We start from the raw sequence: 17,802 nt of genomic DNA, 5'->3' as shown, positions 1-17,802 counted from the left end.
CTGGAAACTTTATCCTCCCCACTCCTTTGAGATTTCAAATCCATTTCCTTCACGAATACAAATGCTGAACTAACTGAAACAGTTCATGGCTTATTTCCAGGGAACAAGGGCTGGCCCTGCCAAGAGCAACTCTAGGTGGGTTGATGCTTTAAAGAAATTCAAAGTGCCGGGGGGGGGGTGAGAATTCAATGACCTGTATGAATTAGGCAAAACTAAATCAAATTTACATCCCTTTGCTTGTTTCCCATGGTTCCTTCTTTTGGAGAAGTGCACTGAATCTCTAACTTCACAAATACAGCATCTTTTGCTTATTTCTCCTTGATTTCACCACTGTCCATATTTACTGACCACATATGCTAAAAGCGGAAAAATCACAGGATGGTGAATTCTTTGCCTCGTGCCAAACTCCACACTTGGATGATTCAAGTGGGGTGGGAAATGCAGAGCCTACACTTTACTTTGCATAAAGAGACAGACAGACTAAAAACACTGAAAAGGTGGTGTAATGGGTATGGGGTTGCTCGTGCGTAAGTTGCCACCTCTCCTGGCTATGTGCCTTGTCAAACCTTTCTGTCTGGACAGCCCTTCAATTCGTGGCTGCCTCAGTCGCTAGCAGAATCCGTCAGTGGGCCTTTCTTAAACCTCTTCCAACATAAAAGTTGTTTGACTCCCAGTCTCCTCCTACTCTCTCTGCGTTGAAGTCTTCTGCGCAGGGAGGGCGTGGGTAGCGGAGGACCCGTGCTCTCCCCGCTGGTGTCCAGTGAAGAGTCCTGGAGCCCTCTCGCTGATTCCCCCATCTGCCCCCCTTTATCCCTGGTGTAACGTTGATTTGCTTCACCCTCTGCTGAACTGCCTCTCTCCCTGCTTGGCCCTTCTCCAGCATCATTTGAGAGCCTCCCCTCTGCCTCAGGCTCCGATGTCAGTTCCCTGACAGGTGGATTATGTTTTGGGGCCAAGCTAGATAAAATGTGGGCAAATTCAAAACATGCAGCCCTCCAGAGGTTGTTGGACTCCATAGATGCGGCCAATGGTCAGGGATGACAGGAGTTGGCAACCCAACAATTTCTGGAGGGCCACAGGGGCAAAGATACCAGAAGTTTTATGGCACTTGTATGTTTCCACCCTCCCTCAGCCACATCATGCAAACAGCAGGCTAGGGTGGGGGGCAGAAATTTAGATTAGGAAAACAGTTCCTGTGGTGTGGAGAAAGATTGCCGCTGCTCCCCCATTTGGCCTCCCAATGTTGGCTTTGAACTTTAAAAATCCCTCAAAAATGTGGGACATCGCCAAATGTTTCATGTAGTTTTGATTTTGCATCCTAAACATTAAATTCCCTGTGGTGGTACCCAGGCCGAGGAACACCCTGTCCTGAGTCTACTGATAGCCGTTGAACTTTGCAAGAGGGCGAGGGGAGAGAATAGAAATATTTCAATGAATGTTCACACTTACAATGGTAGCTCACCACCCACTTCCGTCCAGCAATACCTAGGAAGTATTTCAGGGTCCGCTCGCAAACCAGATCCTCATCTGAAGATTAAGCAGAGAAAGGAAAAATATATGAAAATAACAACAAGAGATGTGGAAAAATAATAGGAAAGGACTGGATAGTACTGTGAACATCATAAGGTTAGATTTGTGGGCATTAAAACAGCAGTAAGAAGCAAGAAGTTGATTGGATCCCTTCGGAACTTGAAATATGGGTACCCCCAACAAAAACTTAAAATTCGGCTGTGTAATTTGGAATTTATGTAATTTGGTTTGATTTGATGTGATTGGTCGGTTAATAAAAAATTATTCTTAAAAAAAAGAAGATTAAGCAGAGAGAGCTCAATTAGTGCTTAGGCCCGGCCCTGTCTTTGGAAACCTTGTAAGATGCTTCTGCAAGAGAGGGACTGTGAGCAACACCGTGGGAGCAGTGTTTCTAGGACTAAGGTGAAACCGTGAAGCTCCCTTGTTAATTTTGCTATTGGATGCTGCTTATTGTTTAAGTAATCTTGTTCTATTTATAGTACTTGTCAGGGAACTGCCATCAGAGCATCAGGTGGTGGAGGGACTCAGGCAGGATGAAAGAGACTCAACTGCTGAAGCAGGGACCAGCAGGGGGAGGAGTGGGTCTCTGAGGGAATGCGAGCAGGAGGGAGGGCTCAGGGAGGCTTCCAGCGAGAACAGTGGGGAGGTATCGGAGTCTCCCATAGGCAGACCCACACCTCGCAGGAAACTGTCACGCCGTGAGTCCAGGAGACGCGTTTCCGTTAAGGAACTTCTTTGCTGGAAACGCTTCCGCAGACAGCCACTGTCGGACTCTACTAGTGACTAGAGCAGACATGTCTGAGGAGCTCCGTCACACACGGAGGTTTGTGGGGTCGCACAAACTCTGAGGGGGCACGTTTTCACGCACAAGCAGCTAATCAAACCCTCACAGCAGTCCGACAGTCTTTGTACGCTGCCTGTGCAAGAGAAGGCATCATGAGCGAACCAACCGGAACCGGAGGAGCAGGGGCTGGAGCTGGTCCAAGCTTGGAAGATAGATACCGAGCGTTGGAGGTTCAACTGGCCCTGCAGACGGCGAGGTTGGAGGAGAGAAGGGCTCAGGATGCAGACAAGAAGGGGAGAGCCACGCAATTCCCCAGAAAGGTACCAGGATTGGTGCAGAAATTTGGGGGGGACCCCAAGGACTACCATGCTTTTAGGACAGAGATGCAATATGCCCTTAATGTGCAGTTCGATGAGTTCCCTGATGAGGAATCGCGAGTTGCTTTTGTAATTGGGCATCTTGAGAAAGGGGCTAGAGACTGGGTTCGACCCCTAATGGCAACACACAATGACATACTAAAGGACACAATGAAGTTCTTTCGTGCAATGGATCTCATGTTTTCCAGCGATATTGAGGAAGGGGTGGTGCGCAGACAGCTAATGGCTTGTAAGCAGGGAAGTCGATCTGTCCGTGAATATTGGACTGAGTTTACCATGCTGATTCACAGACTGAGTTGGGATTTATCGGCGGCTCCCGTTCAAATGCTATTTGAAGAAGGTCTTTCTTCGGGGGTGAAAGACGAGCTGGCACGGAGCCCCAGGGCGGAGTCTATGGATCAGCTGACCAAATCTGCGCTGACCATAGGAGCGCGGCAGGAGGCAAGAGCCTTGGAGAGGCGGGAAGGGAGAGGGGAACGTTGGAAGGAGTTCCGCATTCCAGACATTCCTGAGCCAGCTTTCCCGCCGGCAGAGCCGATGGAAATCGGAACAGCGCGCGCGCGCGCATTTTCAAAAACCAGCGAGGGAGCTAAGAAGGAGGGAAAGGGCCCCCGGAAATGCTATCTCTGCCAACAGCCAGGCCACTTTGCCAGAGTCTGCCCCCAGAGGAAGGAATGGCAAGGGATGGTGGGAGCTGTTGAGGGGGGAGAAGAAGGGGGAGCGGAGCAGGTAAAAGCCAACGCCTGGTTGCCACAATTGGGGCACTGCAGCCAGGCCAAAGAGCAGTGAAAGTGCCCGTGCCAGAAGCTCCTCGACCTGCTCTAGTGATTGAAGTGTCGCTAGAGCTGCAGAATGGGCACCCCCTAAAAATAAAGGCGCTATTGGACTCAGGCAGCTCCTGCAATTTTATGAGCAAGGAGTTTGCTGCTGAACACCAGATACAGACCATCCCTTTAAGCAACCCCCTGCAGGTGACCACGATTGATGGCAGGGAGTTGTTGGGAGGAGGAGTCCGCTTGCAGACTGTCCCAATGATAATGAGGGTGGCAAGGCACACAGAACTGATAGCGTTTAATGTGGCCACCCTGGGAGGCGCTCCCATTATTTTGGGAATGAGCTGGCTAGCTCTACATGATCCGCTGGTTGGCTGGCATCAAAGAGTGGTGTCCTTTGGTTCAGCACATTGCCTAGAACACTGCAAAGGGGAGAAGGGTTCAGCAGGGGCCCAAGCCACCCTAGCAGGGACTGAAGTAATGGAGAAGGTGAAGGTACCACCACAGTATGCAGATCTCAGCGACGTGTTCAGCGAGAAGGAAGCTGACCAACTACCACCTCATAGACCCTTTGATTGTCAGATCAATTTACTCCCAGGAGCACAGCTTCCCGTGGGCAAGTTGTATGCCATGTCAGACAGGGAAATGCAGGAGTTGCGAGGGTTCATTGACAAGAACCTGAAGAGAGGCTTCATCAGAGAGTCCAAAGCAGCAGGGGGGAGCCCAGTGTTCTTTGTGGACAAAAAAAATGCGGACAAGCCGAGACTTGTATGTGATTTTAGGCGGCTGAATGCAGTGACTGAACCGGTGGCGTTCCCTATGCCCAGAATTGATGATATTTTGACCAGGGTGAGGAAGGGAAAGATTTTCACAAAGCTGGATCTAAGGGGGGCGTACAACCTGATACGCATAAGGAAAGGGGATGAATGGAAAACCACCATGTTTACCCCTTTGGGGGCGTTTGAATACCTCGTTATGCCATTTGGATTACAAGCAGGCTCCGCGTGTTTTCAATCTTTTATGAACCACGTGCTGGGCCCTTTGCTCTACAAGAATTGCGTTGCCTTTCTAGATGATGTGTTGGTGTATTCTGAGAATGAGGAGCAACATGTGAGAGACGTCAGAGAAGTGTTGAGCAGACTGCAAGCCAACAGGCTGTGGGTCAAACTGGAGAAGTGTCGGTTCCATACCAAGGAGGTGGAATTCCTGGGGTACCGCCTGTCAGACAAGGGATTGGCCATGGATCCCGGCAAGGTACAGGCAGTGCTGGAATGGAAAACACCCAAAACCAAGAAGGATGTGCAGAGGTTTCTAGGGTTTGGAAACTTTTATCGTAAGTTCATCCGCAACTTCGCCCATCTGACGGCGCCCATCACTGACTGTCTCAGCAGTAAAAAGAAGTTTGTATGGACGGCGGAGGCGGAGCGAGCGTTTGAGGAACTGAAAAGGGCCTTCGCCTCTGAAGAACAACTTCTGCATGTGGATTTACGAAAGAAGCTAAGGGTTGAAACAGACGCATCTGACAGAGCCATAGGGGCGGTGCTTCTTCTGCAGCCGGGGAAGGAGGAGTCAGAGTGGCGTCCGTGTGCCTTCTTCTCGCGGAAGCTGAACAAATCCGAGAGGAACTACACGGTGTACGACCGAGAACTGCTTGCTATTCATGAGGCGTTCCGGAGATGGAGGCATCTGCTAGTTGGTGCACAACATAAAGTGCAAGTGTGCACGGACCATAAAAATCTAGAGTACTGGAGAACGGCGCGAGTGCTCAACCAAAGGCAGTTGAGATGGGCCCAAGAGTTCTCCAAATTTAACTTTGAGATTTGTTATGTGCCAGGCCCAGAGAATGTTAGGGCGGACGCTCTCTCACGCAAACCTGAATATTTGGAGGGGGAGGGAGCACCCGAAGAAACCCATATCATTCCAGAGGACCGCTGGGTGTGTGGGGCGACTTTGGTGGGGCAAAGGGAATTGGTAGAGGGTACGGTGCAGGATGCATACGCCCAGGGGAAACTCAGGGATCTCAGAGGGGAGGAAGACAAATCCGGTGGTTTTGAGGAGAGAAATGGGGCATTGTATTATAAGGGAGCGTTATATATACCTGAAGGGGAATTGAGGGAGAAGGTACTCAAGCAGCTGCACGATAGCCCCACAGCAGGGCACTTTGGGCAACACAAAACCATGTGGCTGGTTACCAGGGAATTTTGGTGGCCCAAGGTCAGGGAAGATGTGCGGGAGTATGTGAGAGGGTGTGAACAATGCCAAAGAGCCAAGGGGGAGAGGCGGGCGCCGGCTGGTTTATTAGAACCACTGCCCACACCTGAGAGACCGTGGGAAGCAGTGGCAATAGATTTCATGACTGATCTGCCAAGGTCTAGAGGGAAAACAGCCATCATGGTTGTAGTAGACCTGTTAACTAAAATGGCCCACTTCATAGCCTGCTCACATGCGGTTACAGCAGAAGAAACCGCCAAATTGTTTGTAGAGAATGTGTTTAGGTTGCATGGCGCCCCCTTGAGGGTGGTTTCAGACCGAGGGAAACAATTTACTTCCAGGTTCTGGAGGAAGCTCATGAGCTTACTGCATGTAGAGGTTAATTTCTCGACGGCCCGTCATCCTGAAACCAACGGGCAGGCGGAAAGAGCCAATGGGGTTCTCCAACAATATTTGAGGTGTTATGTTAATGACAGAGAGAATGATTGGGTGGAGAAGTTGGCGTTGGCAGAATTTGCCTACAACAATGCAGAGAACGTGTCCACGGGGATGAGCCCCTTTTTGGCTAATCACGGGTGCCATCCCAGAGCCTTCCCAGGGGGGGAGGGGGAGAACTGGAGCGTTCCAGCTGCAGAACAGTTCGTGGAAGAAATGGAAGCGATCCATCGCCAGCTCCAACTCAATTTAAACAGGGCTAAGGAGGAATATAAGAGGCAGGCAGACAAAAACAGAAGGGAAGGCGAAAGCATCAGGGTGGGGGACCAGGTGTGGCTGTCAACCCAAGGGTTGCCATTCAAAGGAGGTTGTAAGAAATTAAGACCCAAAAGGCTGGGTCCGTTTGAAGTCATACAGCAGGTCAATCCAGTGGCTTTCAGGCTCCGGTTACCGAACCACATGAAGCTGCACCCAGTTTTTCACAGGTCGTTGCTGTCACCGTATAGAGGAGACAGTGAGGGGAGGGTCACTAGGGGACCAGCAATGGAGGAGAAGGAACACAGCTACCATGTAGCGGAGATCCTCGATTCCAGGTGGAAGGGAGATCAAGTAGAGTATTTGGTAATGTGGGAAGGGGAACCGGAGTCGGAAAACACCTGGGTTAGGGCAGAGGATGTCAATGACGAGGTTTTAATAGAGACTTTTCATCAGAGGTTCCCACGTAAACCTCAGCCGGTAGCGAGGTTCCGAAGGGAATACTTTGCCACCACCGACGAGGAAGAGGAGTTGGAGGGGTTCCCTGATTCTGAAGAGGAAGAGGATTCAGCTGGCCAGGACGACGATCGATGGAGAGAATTGTTCGAGACGTCAGAAGATGAGGAAGATTCGTTTCGGGGTTTTAGCCCTTCACCTCCCAGGGGGGAGGAATTGGGAGGGGGTGAGGGGGGCCCTGGAGGGGAGGTGGATGTCAGGGAACTGCCATCAGAGCATCAGGTGGTGGAGGGACTCAGGCAGGATGAAAGAGACTCAACTGCTGAAGCAGGGACCAGCAGGGGGAGGAGTGGGTCTCTGAGGGAATGCGAGCAGGAGGGAGGGCTCAGGGAGGCTTCCAGCGAGAACAGTGGGGAGGTATCGGAGTCTCCCATAGGCAGACCCACACCTCGCAGGAAACTGTCACGCCGTGAGTCCAGGAGACGCGTTTCCGTTAAGGAACTTCTTTGCTGGAAACGCTTCCGCAGACAGCCACTGTCGGACTCTACTAGTGACTAGAGCAGACATGTCTGAGGAGCTCCGTCACACACGGAGGTTTGTGGGGTCGCACAAACTCTGAGGGGGCACGTTTTCACGCACAAGCAGCTAATCAAACCCTCACAGTACTGAAATGTGGTGGGTTGTTTGGCATGTTATCATACTTGCTATTGTTTTGCTACGTTATCATGAAACTGTTTTTGTAGTGTTTGTTTGAAATGCATACCTGTTTTCTTCCTTGTAAGCTGTTTTGAGCAGGATCTCTTTTGAGGAAAAGTGGCATACAAATAAAATTATTTAGGCGTCCCCAAGGGCATGGGGGCAGGTCCAATGGGATTTTTGAAAATGATTTTTCCTTTAACAGCAGATCCTCGTGCTCAGTAGTACCTTCAAAAGATTGCTAGGTGACAGGGGAAGGGGTGCCAGAGGGAGGGAAGATGGCAGGTGTAATCAGGGGCCCAATTCTTTGGATCATGCCCACATAGTCTGACAGGCAAGAAACCCTTAGAAAGTTCTGCCAGGTACCTGCTAGGATTTTGTGCAGATTCACAGGTTGCATCAAGCAGGCTATAGCACCTTTCAAGATCTAAACTGCTTTTTGGAAAGCAGAGGAGGGACATTAGTCTCTCTCTCTTTTTGTTTTCCAGGAATTACCTGGTGGATCCATTACTATCACCTTCTCAGTGGTGAATCAAAACCAAATCATGTGCCAAGGAAAGCTAGCCTTGGCAATCTGAAAAAATGAAGAAATAAAACAGCATGCGCGTTTGTTTTTGAGACATAATGTATTTTGTTAGCCACAGGATAAGACAAGAAACTATACTACTAGAAAGCTGCTCAGCTTATTTTCCTGTCCATGAGTTTCCTATAACTTGTCTGCGTTTGCAGTTTATCTCTGCTAGCCACGTGGGATAGAAACTTGCATTTAATAATAATAATAACCACCACCTAAAAAGCTGAATTACCAAAGCAAAGAGTATGCAGTCCTCTCTATCTACAAGGAACAGGAAGCAAAACTATAGCAGCAAAGGTCAAGTTTGGATTTTGACTCAGAACTCTCAAAGCCCCATTCAACACTTCCTCAAAATTGCCGTGCTAGCTCAGACCAGGGGGCATCTAATACAGCATTCTGTGCTCAACAGTGGCTAGCCACATGTATCTGGGAAGCTCAGTATTTGGTAATCAGAAAAAACCATCTCTGAGCTTGTGAGTTTCAATAAGCAATCACAATTAACAGTTGTTGTTTCTCTTCATGCAATTATTAAACTGAACTCTGGCAGTCTTGACGGCATACCTACCTATTCATCCACTTTATGTGGCAATGCAGATGGGAAAGTTCTCCTCTGGGTTCTCAACTCACCTGTTTTCATTACTACATGAGTTGTTTCATAAGAAATCTTATTAGACCAAGTGCTCTCATTTTTCCTGGCAAACACCTGTACTAGTCGCTAGAAATAAAGCAAATATTGGAGTTAGAAATTATTGATTTTATCAACACATTAGATATTGCTGTCTTCTCAATAGAGCCTCTAAGAACTTTTAAGAACGTACACCCTCCTTTTCCGTATCAATGTCCAAGGTAGCTTACAACATTAAAACAACCACAGTAAAACTATAATTAAAACTAAGATTACAGTGGTGCCTCGCAAGACGAAATTAATCCGTTCCGTGAGTCTCTTCGTCTAGCGGTTTTTTCGTCTTGCGAAGCAACACTATTAGCGGCTTAGCAGATTAGCGCTATTAGCGGTTTAGCGGCTATTAGCGGTTTAGCGGCTATTAGCGGATTAGCGGCTAAAAGGCTATTAGCGGCTTAGCGGCTTAGAAAAAGGGGGGGAAGCAAAAAAAAATTGGAACACTCGCAAGACGTTTTCGTCTTGCAAAGCAAGCCCATAGGGAAAATCGTCTTGCGAAGCAGCTCAAAAACGGAAAACCCTTTCGTCTAGCGGGTTTTCCGTCTTGCGAGGCATTCGTCTTGCGGGGCACCACTGTAGCTAGACTCTGCGCCATGACTGCTACTTGGGTAACCAGGTTCATGGCCAGATCCAGATGTACCCTCACACTAGAAACCTGACTTTTCAAGGAGAGTGCTACCCAGTTCATGAGAGACTGAGCTGCTCTTCCCAGATCAGAAGTCCTATGGATCAGAGTCGCCTCTCTGTTGTTCGGATTAAGCTTCTATTAGTATCTCTCTCAACCATATTCACATATAAATAAATTATAAATAATTTTTTATTTATACCCGCCCTTCCCGGTTCAGAAAACTGGGCTCAGGGCGGCTAACAACAAATTTAAAACACTTTTTTGTAGAAGCAGCATAAAATACAGTATAAAAACATGAATAACAATAAAGTTCAAAGTTCAAAAAATCAATTTGGAGGTAATCCATCTAATAAGCATTAGATAGTCACCAGGGCTAGCTGGCTAAATTAGTCCTACTTGGGCCAGCGAGGAGGCCAGGGGAGAATTAGCTGTGGGGTCTCAGAGCGGGTAATCTTCATAAAAGGGGAGGGGGAGGGAAGAGAAGGAAATAAAAGATCAGGCTGAATTCAAATTAAAGGCCAGTCGGAATAGCTCTCTCTTACAGGCCCGACAGAAGGAGGTTAAATCCTGAAGGGCCCTAGTCTCATGGGACAGAGCATTCCACCAGGTCAGAGCCATCACTGAAAAGGCCCTGGTCCTGGTGGAGGATAGTCTGACTTCCTTAGGGCCTGGGACCTCTAAACTATGGTTATTCATGGACCTTAAGGTCCTCTGCGGGGCATACCAGGAGAGGCGGTCCTATTACTGACTACAGGCCATTGTTTAGAACAGCATTGGGGAACCTGTGACCCCTCAGGTATGGTTAGACAACAGCTTCCATCAACCCTGACGCTTGACCATGTTGGATGGGGCTGTTGGGTGGAGTTCAACAATACCTGGGGAGAGACAGTTTACCCATTCCTGGTATGTAACTACAACAGTCCCCCTGGAATGTGGTGGAATGGGGGAGGGGGGAAATGGAAAGGGAGAGACTATTCAGTGCCATCCATATATTGGTGACATCACTTCCAAAACATCTCCAGCAGTTTCATGTCAATGTTAAATAGCATAGGGGACAAGATGGAACCCTAATGTCAGAATGATATGCATCTAGATCAGGCTTCCTCAACCTCAGCCCTCCAGATGTTTTGGGACTACAACTCCCATGATCCCTAGCTAGCAGGATCAGTGGTCAGGGATGAGGGGAATTGTAGTCTCAAAACATCTGGAGGGCCGAGGCTGAGGAAGCCTGATCTAGATAATCCATACTGTCTGGGAAAGCTGAAGTTGAGATTCTACTGTGTACTCAAGAATGCTGCTGAAGAATGGAACATTAGAGACTGGCCAGAAATTATCGAATAAAGTGAGATTAAGCACTTTAAAAAATAAAGGTCTCACTAATGTCTCTTTCAGTAGTTGGCTCTTGGAAATGACACTCTCCCATAAGTTTACCACTCTCATTACCCAGGTAGGCCACTTCTGTTGGACCTAATAAAAAGTATTAAGCTACTCTTTCATAGTAGAAGTAGTGGCGATTCCCTTCTCTAAAACAAGGAAAGAAAACCCCAAAGCCCTGTTTACTACAGCAATTTTAGATTGGAGTCTAAAAGTTTTACATAACTTTTCTGGCTAAGAAATATTTTGATTATGGCTTCTTTAACTATCAATTTTTTTACAGACCTGCTACAAAATAAGAATGGACTGAGCGTTTGTGAATAGTATTTCTCAAAGCAGGCTGCATGCTCTCTCAGCACCAGATCCTAGATATGAGGCCACATTAAATTCCATGGTTTTGAGTACAGTGGTACCTCGGGTTAAGTACTTAATTCATTCCGGAGGTCCATACTTAACCTGAAACTGTTCTTAATCTGAAGCACCACTTTAGCTAATGGGGCCTTCTGCTGCTGCCGCGCTGCTGGAGCACGATTTCTGTTCTCATCCTGAAGCAAAGTTCTTAACCTGAAGCACTATTTCTGTGTTAGCGGAGTCTGTAACCTGGAGCGTATGTAACCCGAGGTACCACTGTAGTTTCTTAAATGGAAACTGAGAGAGATCAGGATTTGAATTGCAGCCTCTGAGCCTTGCTCTGTAATATGAATCATATTGATTTTACCATTGAAGGAGTGCTTACCAACTCGCCCTGGTTCAGACCCGAGGCCACCAGAGACATATTCTTCTTGCTTGTCACAAATGGCCTCTCTGAATTCCCTTTGCTTGTGCTGCAATGTGTGATTCGTGACAAGGGGCAGACTGGACTTCCTTGTGCACTATGCCTCAATGCGCTTTGTCTTCCTGCAACATGTGTGGCAGCAGGAGGCCCCATTGCTGTCTCTGTGGCCAAAGGGCTGGAAATCTGCTCTTTAGACGTTGAGGACCCTGGAGTCCCTTGCATGTTTCTCACAGGGGTAGAAAAGGCACCTTGGAGGCTTTGTTTACTTTCAGAACTCAAATCTGCTTTGCTTCCTGAAAAAGAAGAAAATATACCCATTAGAAAAGCATTTCCTTCCATTTTTGGAATGGATTAAAGATCCATCATTTAATTTTAATTTTTACTGTAAAATTAATGAATGTTAAAATGATGTTGGACTGAAAAGAATTGGTTTTGGTAATAAGGTTAATAAGAATAGGTAATTATAGATAGTTATACGGATGTAAATGTATAGTTATAATAGGTTAAGTATAGAGCAAAGTCAAATGAAAGAGGGTAAGGATTTGCTGAAAAGACTTGGAAAACGGGAATACAAAAGGGGAGGTGTGAGGAGGTCAAGGAAATAAGCAAATGAAATCAAAGATGCTGAAAAATGGATTTATCCTTCTTTAAAATATCTTTCTTTTTCTTCTTTTTTCTTTTTCCTTTTCCCCCCTTCTTTCTAGGTTGCCTTTTTGTCAACTTTCTTGTTAGCTTGTGTTTGTTAGTCTTTGTTTGTTTTTTCTTTATGTGTAATTTTTTGTATAATCTCAATAAATATTAAAAATAAAAATAAAGATCCATCATTTAGACCAGTCATTATCAGCCTAACATACTTCCAAGGTTCCATGGATGCCAGAAGTACACTTCCTTTCTTATCATACCTAAATTTACTAAAAAGCTTTCAGAATATGAAATATTATCATGCAGGATTAGCTGACAGTTTGTATTGTCTAGGTATCTGTGAAATTTTTAGACCATAAGTGCCTGCATTTTATTTTAAGAAACACAAATATACCAAGCATTATAGAGGAGCTGCAAGCAAAGCTTTATTATATGGTCATCAGAAATAGTATGCAGGCCTCAACATTATCTTACAGAAACTTAAAAAGCTTTAGAGAAAAAGCTCAGAAAATAAATGTTCTTAAATGCAATTTAAGGAACAGCAATATATTCTCTACATTCTATTCCTGATGGTTTCACCCTTGAGGAGTTAAAATGTTTGTGAACATTCTTGGCAGCTCTGCAGAAGGCTGAGTGGGTGGAAGGGAGCCTGCACATGTCTGTCACCGATGGACATGTTTTTAACCCTATTATATACTTATCATTATCACGGATTTCTTAATTGCCTTATAAACAACCACTCCCAGGGTGATGAACATTGAGAATAAAGAAGAAAGTTAAGCACAGAGAAACGAAAAAATACATTAACAACGAAAGTGAAACCATACAATGTAGACACCCCTGGTAAAAACCCTTTTATCCAGCCAGCAAAGCCTGTCGGAAAATGCAGATAGCGGGCATCTGCTGGATCCCAACAGGAAATATATTATAAAATATATTACACAGAAACAGGGGCAGCCATACTAAAAGAAAGCCTTGCTCTGGGTTACTGAGGAATAAGCTTCTGAGATCTTTGGAACTTTTACAGAGAAACTCTCCCACAGCTATTTATGAAGTGTATAAGGGTGAATAAGAGATAGACTTAGTATAGGATACTGTTTTTAGGTGAGTTGGTCTAAATTCTAGACCAATGCCTCAACCCTCCGGGTTGTTTTTTTTTGGGGGGGGGGGAATGTTAGTGACACAGTTCTCAGCCAGTAACTTGAAGTGACGTCAGTCTCTAAAGCAGCTTTAGTATTTTGCTGATTTATTCTGAAATATTCATCATAAAATGTAGAACCGTATTAGTTCCTGACTCTGGAGAGTAGCTGCATCTTTAACGGTCTATAAAACACTCACAGTCCTGCATCAGTATATAATACACTACCGACTCAATACTCAAATTATACTTTGAATATTCAATCACATTGGAAAAAACACAAGGTGTCAAGCGATGCGTTTGGTGGAACTAATGATAAAACAGCAGAAGAAACATGGAAAGAGCAGAACAGGCCTGAGGCAACATTCTCTTCACTACTTTTTTTTTAAAGCTTCTTATTTATGGTGTCTCAAAAGAGCTTTAATATATCTCTTCTCCCCAGAAAGTGATTAGAAAGAGGCAAAAGGTTTTTTTTTAATAGCCAGGAGAGACGCTGTAATTTGTAATCAAGCCATCAATAAATGTAATCAGGTTGAAGCTTTTATGAGGCGCCCCAAAATACTTTATACTGGCCTGAAAGCCCAAACAAGGGCTCTGTTAATTAAGTTGTCTTCAGTCTGTTTCCGAGCCCAGAGGAAGCTAATTAATCGATTTCACCGACTTAAAACTCAAACGTGCTATTTATAGCTATCTAAGGATTTGGCTTTGATTGGATTTGAAATTGCTGCAAAAACATTCGCCTGCAAACCAGTTCCATCAGGAACAGCATATTATTCTCACACTAGATAAGGTTCTGTTTATGTCTAAATGCAGTGGGCTTCTAAACCCAGAAAGACTGTCCCTAGAATCACTGGGGGATTGGGATGAAAATAAACTAGAAAAGCACAGCAGACTTGTGACTGCCATTCTAGAAGTTGCTAATCACTTTTGCGATTTATGTTAAAGATACTGGGTGGTATTCAGTTCAGTTTTACTCAGAGTTGTTGTTGTTGTTGGGGTTTTTTGGCATCCATCTGTCTCGAGAGAAAATGGAATATGCCTCTGGGGTGAAGCCAAACCTCTTCATTAGTTTGGCTAAGCCTGGGTGGTGTGTATAAAGGTCCTTTGGCTGGCCAGACAACGTCCCTCCTCTCAGCCTCACTGATGTGGTCCAAAGGAAAGTAGAGCAATACATTTGGCATAGCTTGGATGCAGGGCTTGCTGAAGGAGGCACCAAGTGCAAGGTACAAGGCACCAACCGTGTTACGGGTTTACTCCTTAGCGTTTTCTTCTCCCAAGGATACCCCACAGGACATCAGAGGTTTCGGATCAGAGTTTTCCTTCTCCTAGATGGGCTATCTTCCCAGGCCGAGCCCCTCACTTCCCTCTATAGCATGTGCAAAAATCGCCTTCCTGACCACTGGACCCACTATTGGCTTCGACTGCTCAATCCACCAGAGACCGTCTTTGCATGCAGGGGAAGTCCCTAACTCACCCAGGCTTTGAGACCCTAACCTGGTTTAGTCGACCAATCGAAGAAATTTCCTGGAGGGTGGCCACTGTTGTTCGTTGACAGCTTCTATGAGCCACAGGCGAGAGCTGAGGGCAGGGTGGAGACCAAAGGTGGACAAACTGCCCCAGGAGGAGCATGATGTGTTCCTCACCAGAGGTACTACCCTCGCCTAACAACCCATACATCCACTGAAATTAATGAATAGGATTAAGTGAGGTCCATTAACTACTCTGAATAAAAGTTGAACACCACCAATTGTGTCAAAGGTTGAAAAGTAAATCCCACAAATTGCTCCTACAAACTCATAGCTGTCCTTCACACTCAAAAGCTGTCCCTTTTTTCTAAGGGAAATTCCCTTATTCCGAATAGGATTCCTCGCAAGAAAAGGGAAAAGTTGACAGCTATGCAAACAACTGTGGGGAGCACAGACCTTGAACTGTGTTCAAGACAGTTCTAGATAGCCTTGCAGATGAATCTACAAAATCTGCCAGCCCACAAAAACTTTCACTAGCATGACTGGTCACACGTAACAAAAACACCTGTTGCATATCAAGAGCATGAATTAGATAAAGGAACAGCTCCTCCAGTTTACAGAAACAGCCATGTCCGGTCAGCTAGAAAATACTCTTATTTGCCATTAAGTGAGAAGGCAAATTAACATTTACAAGCCTGAGCTAGTTGAATGTCTGGGGGTAGGTGGGGAGTTAATTAATCAACTTTTCCCCTTATTGTAGTATTAGGAAAAGCCCACCCTACTCCCAATTTCCTCCATGAATTTGTCCAATCTGCTTTTAAAGCCATCCACATTGGTGGCCTTTACTGCCTTCTGTGTGAGTGACTTTCATAGTTTAACTATGTGTTGTGTGAAGAAGTACTTTATTTTAACTATCCCGAATCTTCCCATGTTCCGCTTCACTGAATGTCCACAAGTTCTAGTGTTATGACAGAGGCAGAAAAACTTCCACTTTCTCCATGCTGTACTTAATTTTGTAAACCCCAACCATGTCACCTCTTTCAGGCCTTTTCTCCGAATTAAAAAGTCCCAAATACTGCCACTTTTCTTTAGGGGGGGGGGGTCACTCCATCCGCCTGATCACTTTGCTTGCCCTTTTCTGAACCCTTTCCAACCCTGTAATATCCTTTTTGATGTGAGGCAACCAGAATTGTGCACAATACTCCAAATGCGGTCACACCACAAATTTGTATAACAGCATTACGATGTTGGCATTTTATTTCCAATTCCTTTCGTAATGCTTCCTAGCATGGAGTTTGCTTTTTCCACAGCTGCTGTACACTGGATCGACATCTTCATCAAGCTATCCACTACAACCCCAACGTTAGCTTCTTGTTGTGTGATGCTCTTTCAAAGCAAAGCAATGACAAGTTTTGAATCTTTGTCCTGATTTGAGTCCTCATTGGCTATTATGCATGTGGGTGGAACTGAAAGAGGCAAAATCTTAAGGACTTTTGAGAAGTCAACTTACAGTGAACTCAGCAATCACTGCTGTCCGCCCCCAATTGTTACAGCCATATAACCAAGTCTGAAGGAGCCATATTTGCAAATAAAAAGGTAAAGGGACCCCTGACCATTAGGTCCAGTCGTGACCGACTCTGGGGTTGCGGCGCTCATCTCGCTTTATTGGCCGAGGAAGCCAGCATACAGCTTCCAGGTCATGTGGCCAGCATGACTAAGCCCCTTCTGGCGAACCAGAGCAGCGCACAGAAATGCCATTTACCTTCCCGCCAGAGCGGTACCCATTTATCTACTTGCACTTTGATGTGCTTTCGAACTGCTAAGTTGGCAGGAGCAGGGACTGAGCAACGGGAGCTCACCCCGTCGCGAGGATTTGAACTGCCGACCTTCTGATCGGCAAGCCCTAGGCTCTGTGGTTTAACCCACAGCGCCACCCACGTCCCATATTTGCAAATAGGGGATTGAAAAATGCAAATAGGTCAGACGTGCAAAGATGAGCATACTCTACAGAATCACTGGCACTGAATGCAGATCGCAATACCCTTTGGCAGTCAGCTCATTAAGGTGACAGTTACTCTGAACTTTTAAAAACGTTTCAGCTGCCTTAAAATTCTGGGTCACCTTGCTCATTTGGCATGGGCCTCATTCTTCCTCTTGGAAGTAGCTGTTTTACTTTCTACTGCTGGTGTTTTATAGACAGCTCCCCCACAGACTTCCCAAGAGAACCTTTGACCTGAAGCCTGGTGGAGATTAGCATTGCTCTGTTTCGCTTGCCCACCCTTCTGCAGAAGGCAATGATGCCTACTAGCCACAGCCCTTGTTTGCCTCCATAGGGTGTCAAAAGATTAAGCACCTGGGACCCTGCAACAGCAAAAGGTTATGAAGTTAGTCTAAGAGAGGGACCCGGCTGTGTTGTTGATGCAGCAATTAAACTGGCCTTCCTTGCCCAGAGGAACAATTTGAGTGAGTAGCAAATAAAAGCCCTGAATGAATGTGTACACTTTCTTGGAGTAGCATTTCTATTACAAATTTTATCAGTACACCAGGTCACAATTCCAAAAGAAGGGCATCCCCTGCAAAGCCAAGGTAGCTTCTGGGCTTTATCTAGCTAAAGAAAACAAGCTAATGTGATACACTGTCACAACAATATGGGGATGGGAATGCATTTTAAAACCAATGCCATGGCAACAGAGCTCAAACTGATGCATAAACTCCTCTGTAAAAATGCACAATTAACTCTGTATTGCATCATCAGCAGAAACTATAGCGTGGTGCTTTAACAGACAGAAGAAACATTTGTTTCTGGAATTAAAGAGCAAGGATAAACAGATCAGAAGAGGGCAAACAACACTGGACTTGCTGAGAAGGTTCCTTCTCATCTTAACTATGAATGGAGATTACTCCTCTTACTCATTCCAAAGGAAGAACTAAGAAAATCTTGGTGCTGTCCTTTCTGCTGAGACAAGAACCCCCAACCCAGTTTCAGGACATGGTACAGCCAATACATTA

The 17,802-nt window shown here is 45.9% G+C and overlaps 1 protein-coding gene across 1 annotated transcript in view; it reads right to left on the bottom strand.

Moving 5' to 3' along the window:
• Window positions 1–17,802, bottom strand: part of BRCA1 (BRCA1 DNA repair associated) — a 65,636-nt gene that overhangs the window by 9,542 nt on the left and 38,292 nt on the right. Inside the window, exons 13-15 of the mRNA XM_083469428.1 lie at window positions 11,509–11,840; window positions 8,719–8,806; window positions 1,450–1,527 (exon numbers count right to left, since the gene is read on the bottom strand). Of these exons, the coding sequence (XP_083325554.1) occupies window positions 1,450–1,527; window positions 8,719–8,806; window positions 11,509–11,840 (498 nt within the window). The remainder of the gene's footprint in view (window positions 1–1,449; window positions 1,528–8,718; window positions 8,807–11,508; window positions 11,841–17,802) is intronic.

Source organism: Podarcis liolepis (assembly GCF_965112155.1).
Source record: "Podarcis liolepis genome assembly, chromosome: 13".
In the NCBI taxonomy this organism is placed as follows: Eukaryota; Metazoa; Chordata; class Lepidosauria; order Squamata; family Lacertidae; genus Podarcis; species Podarcis liolepis.
Note: the sequence above shows the minus strand (reverse complement) of the source record. Positions and strands in the feature narration are given on the sequence as shown.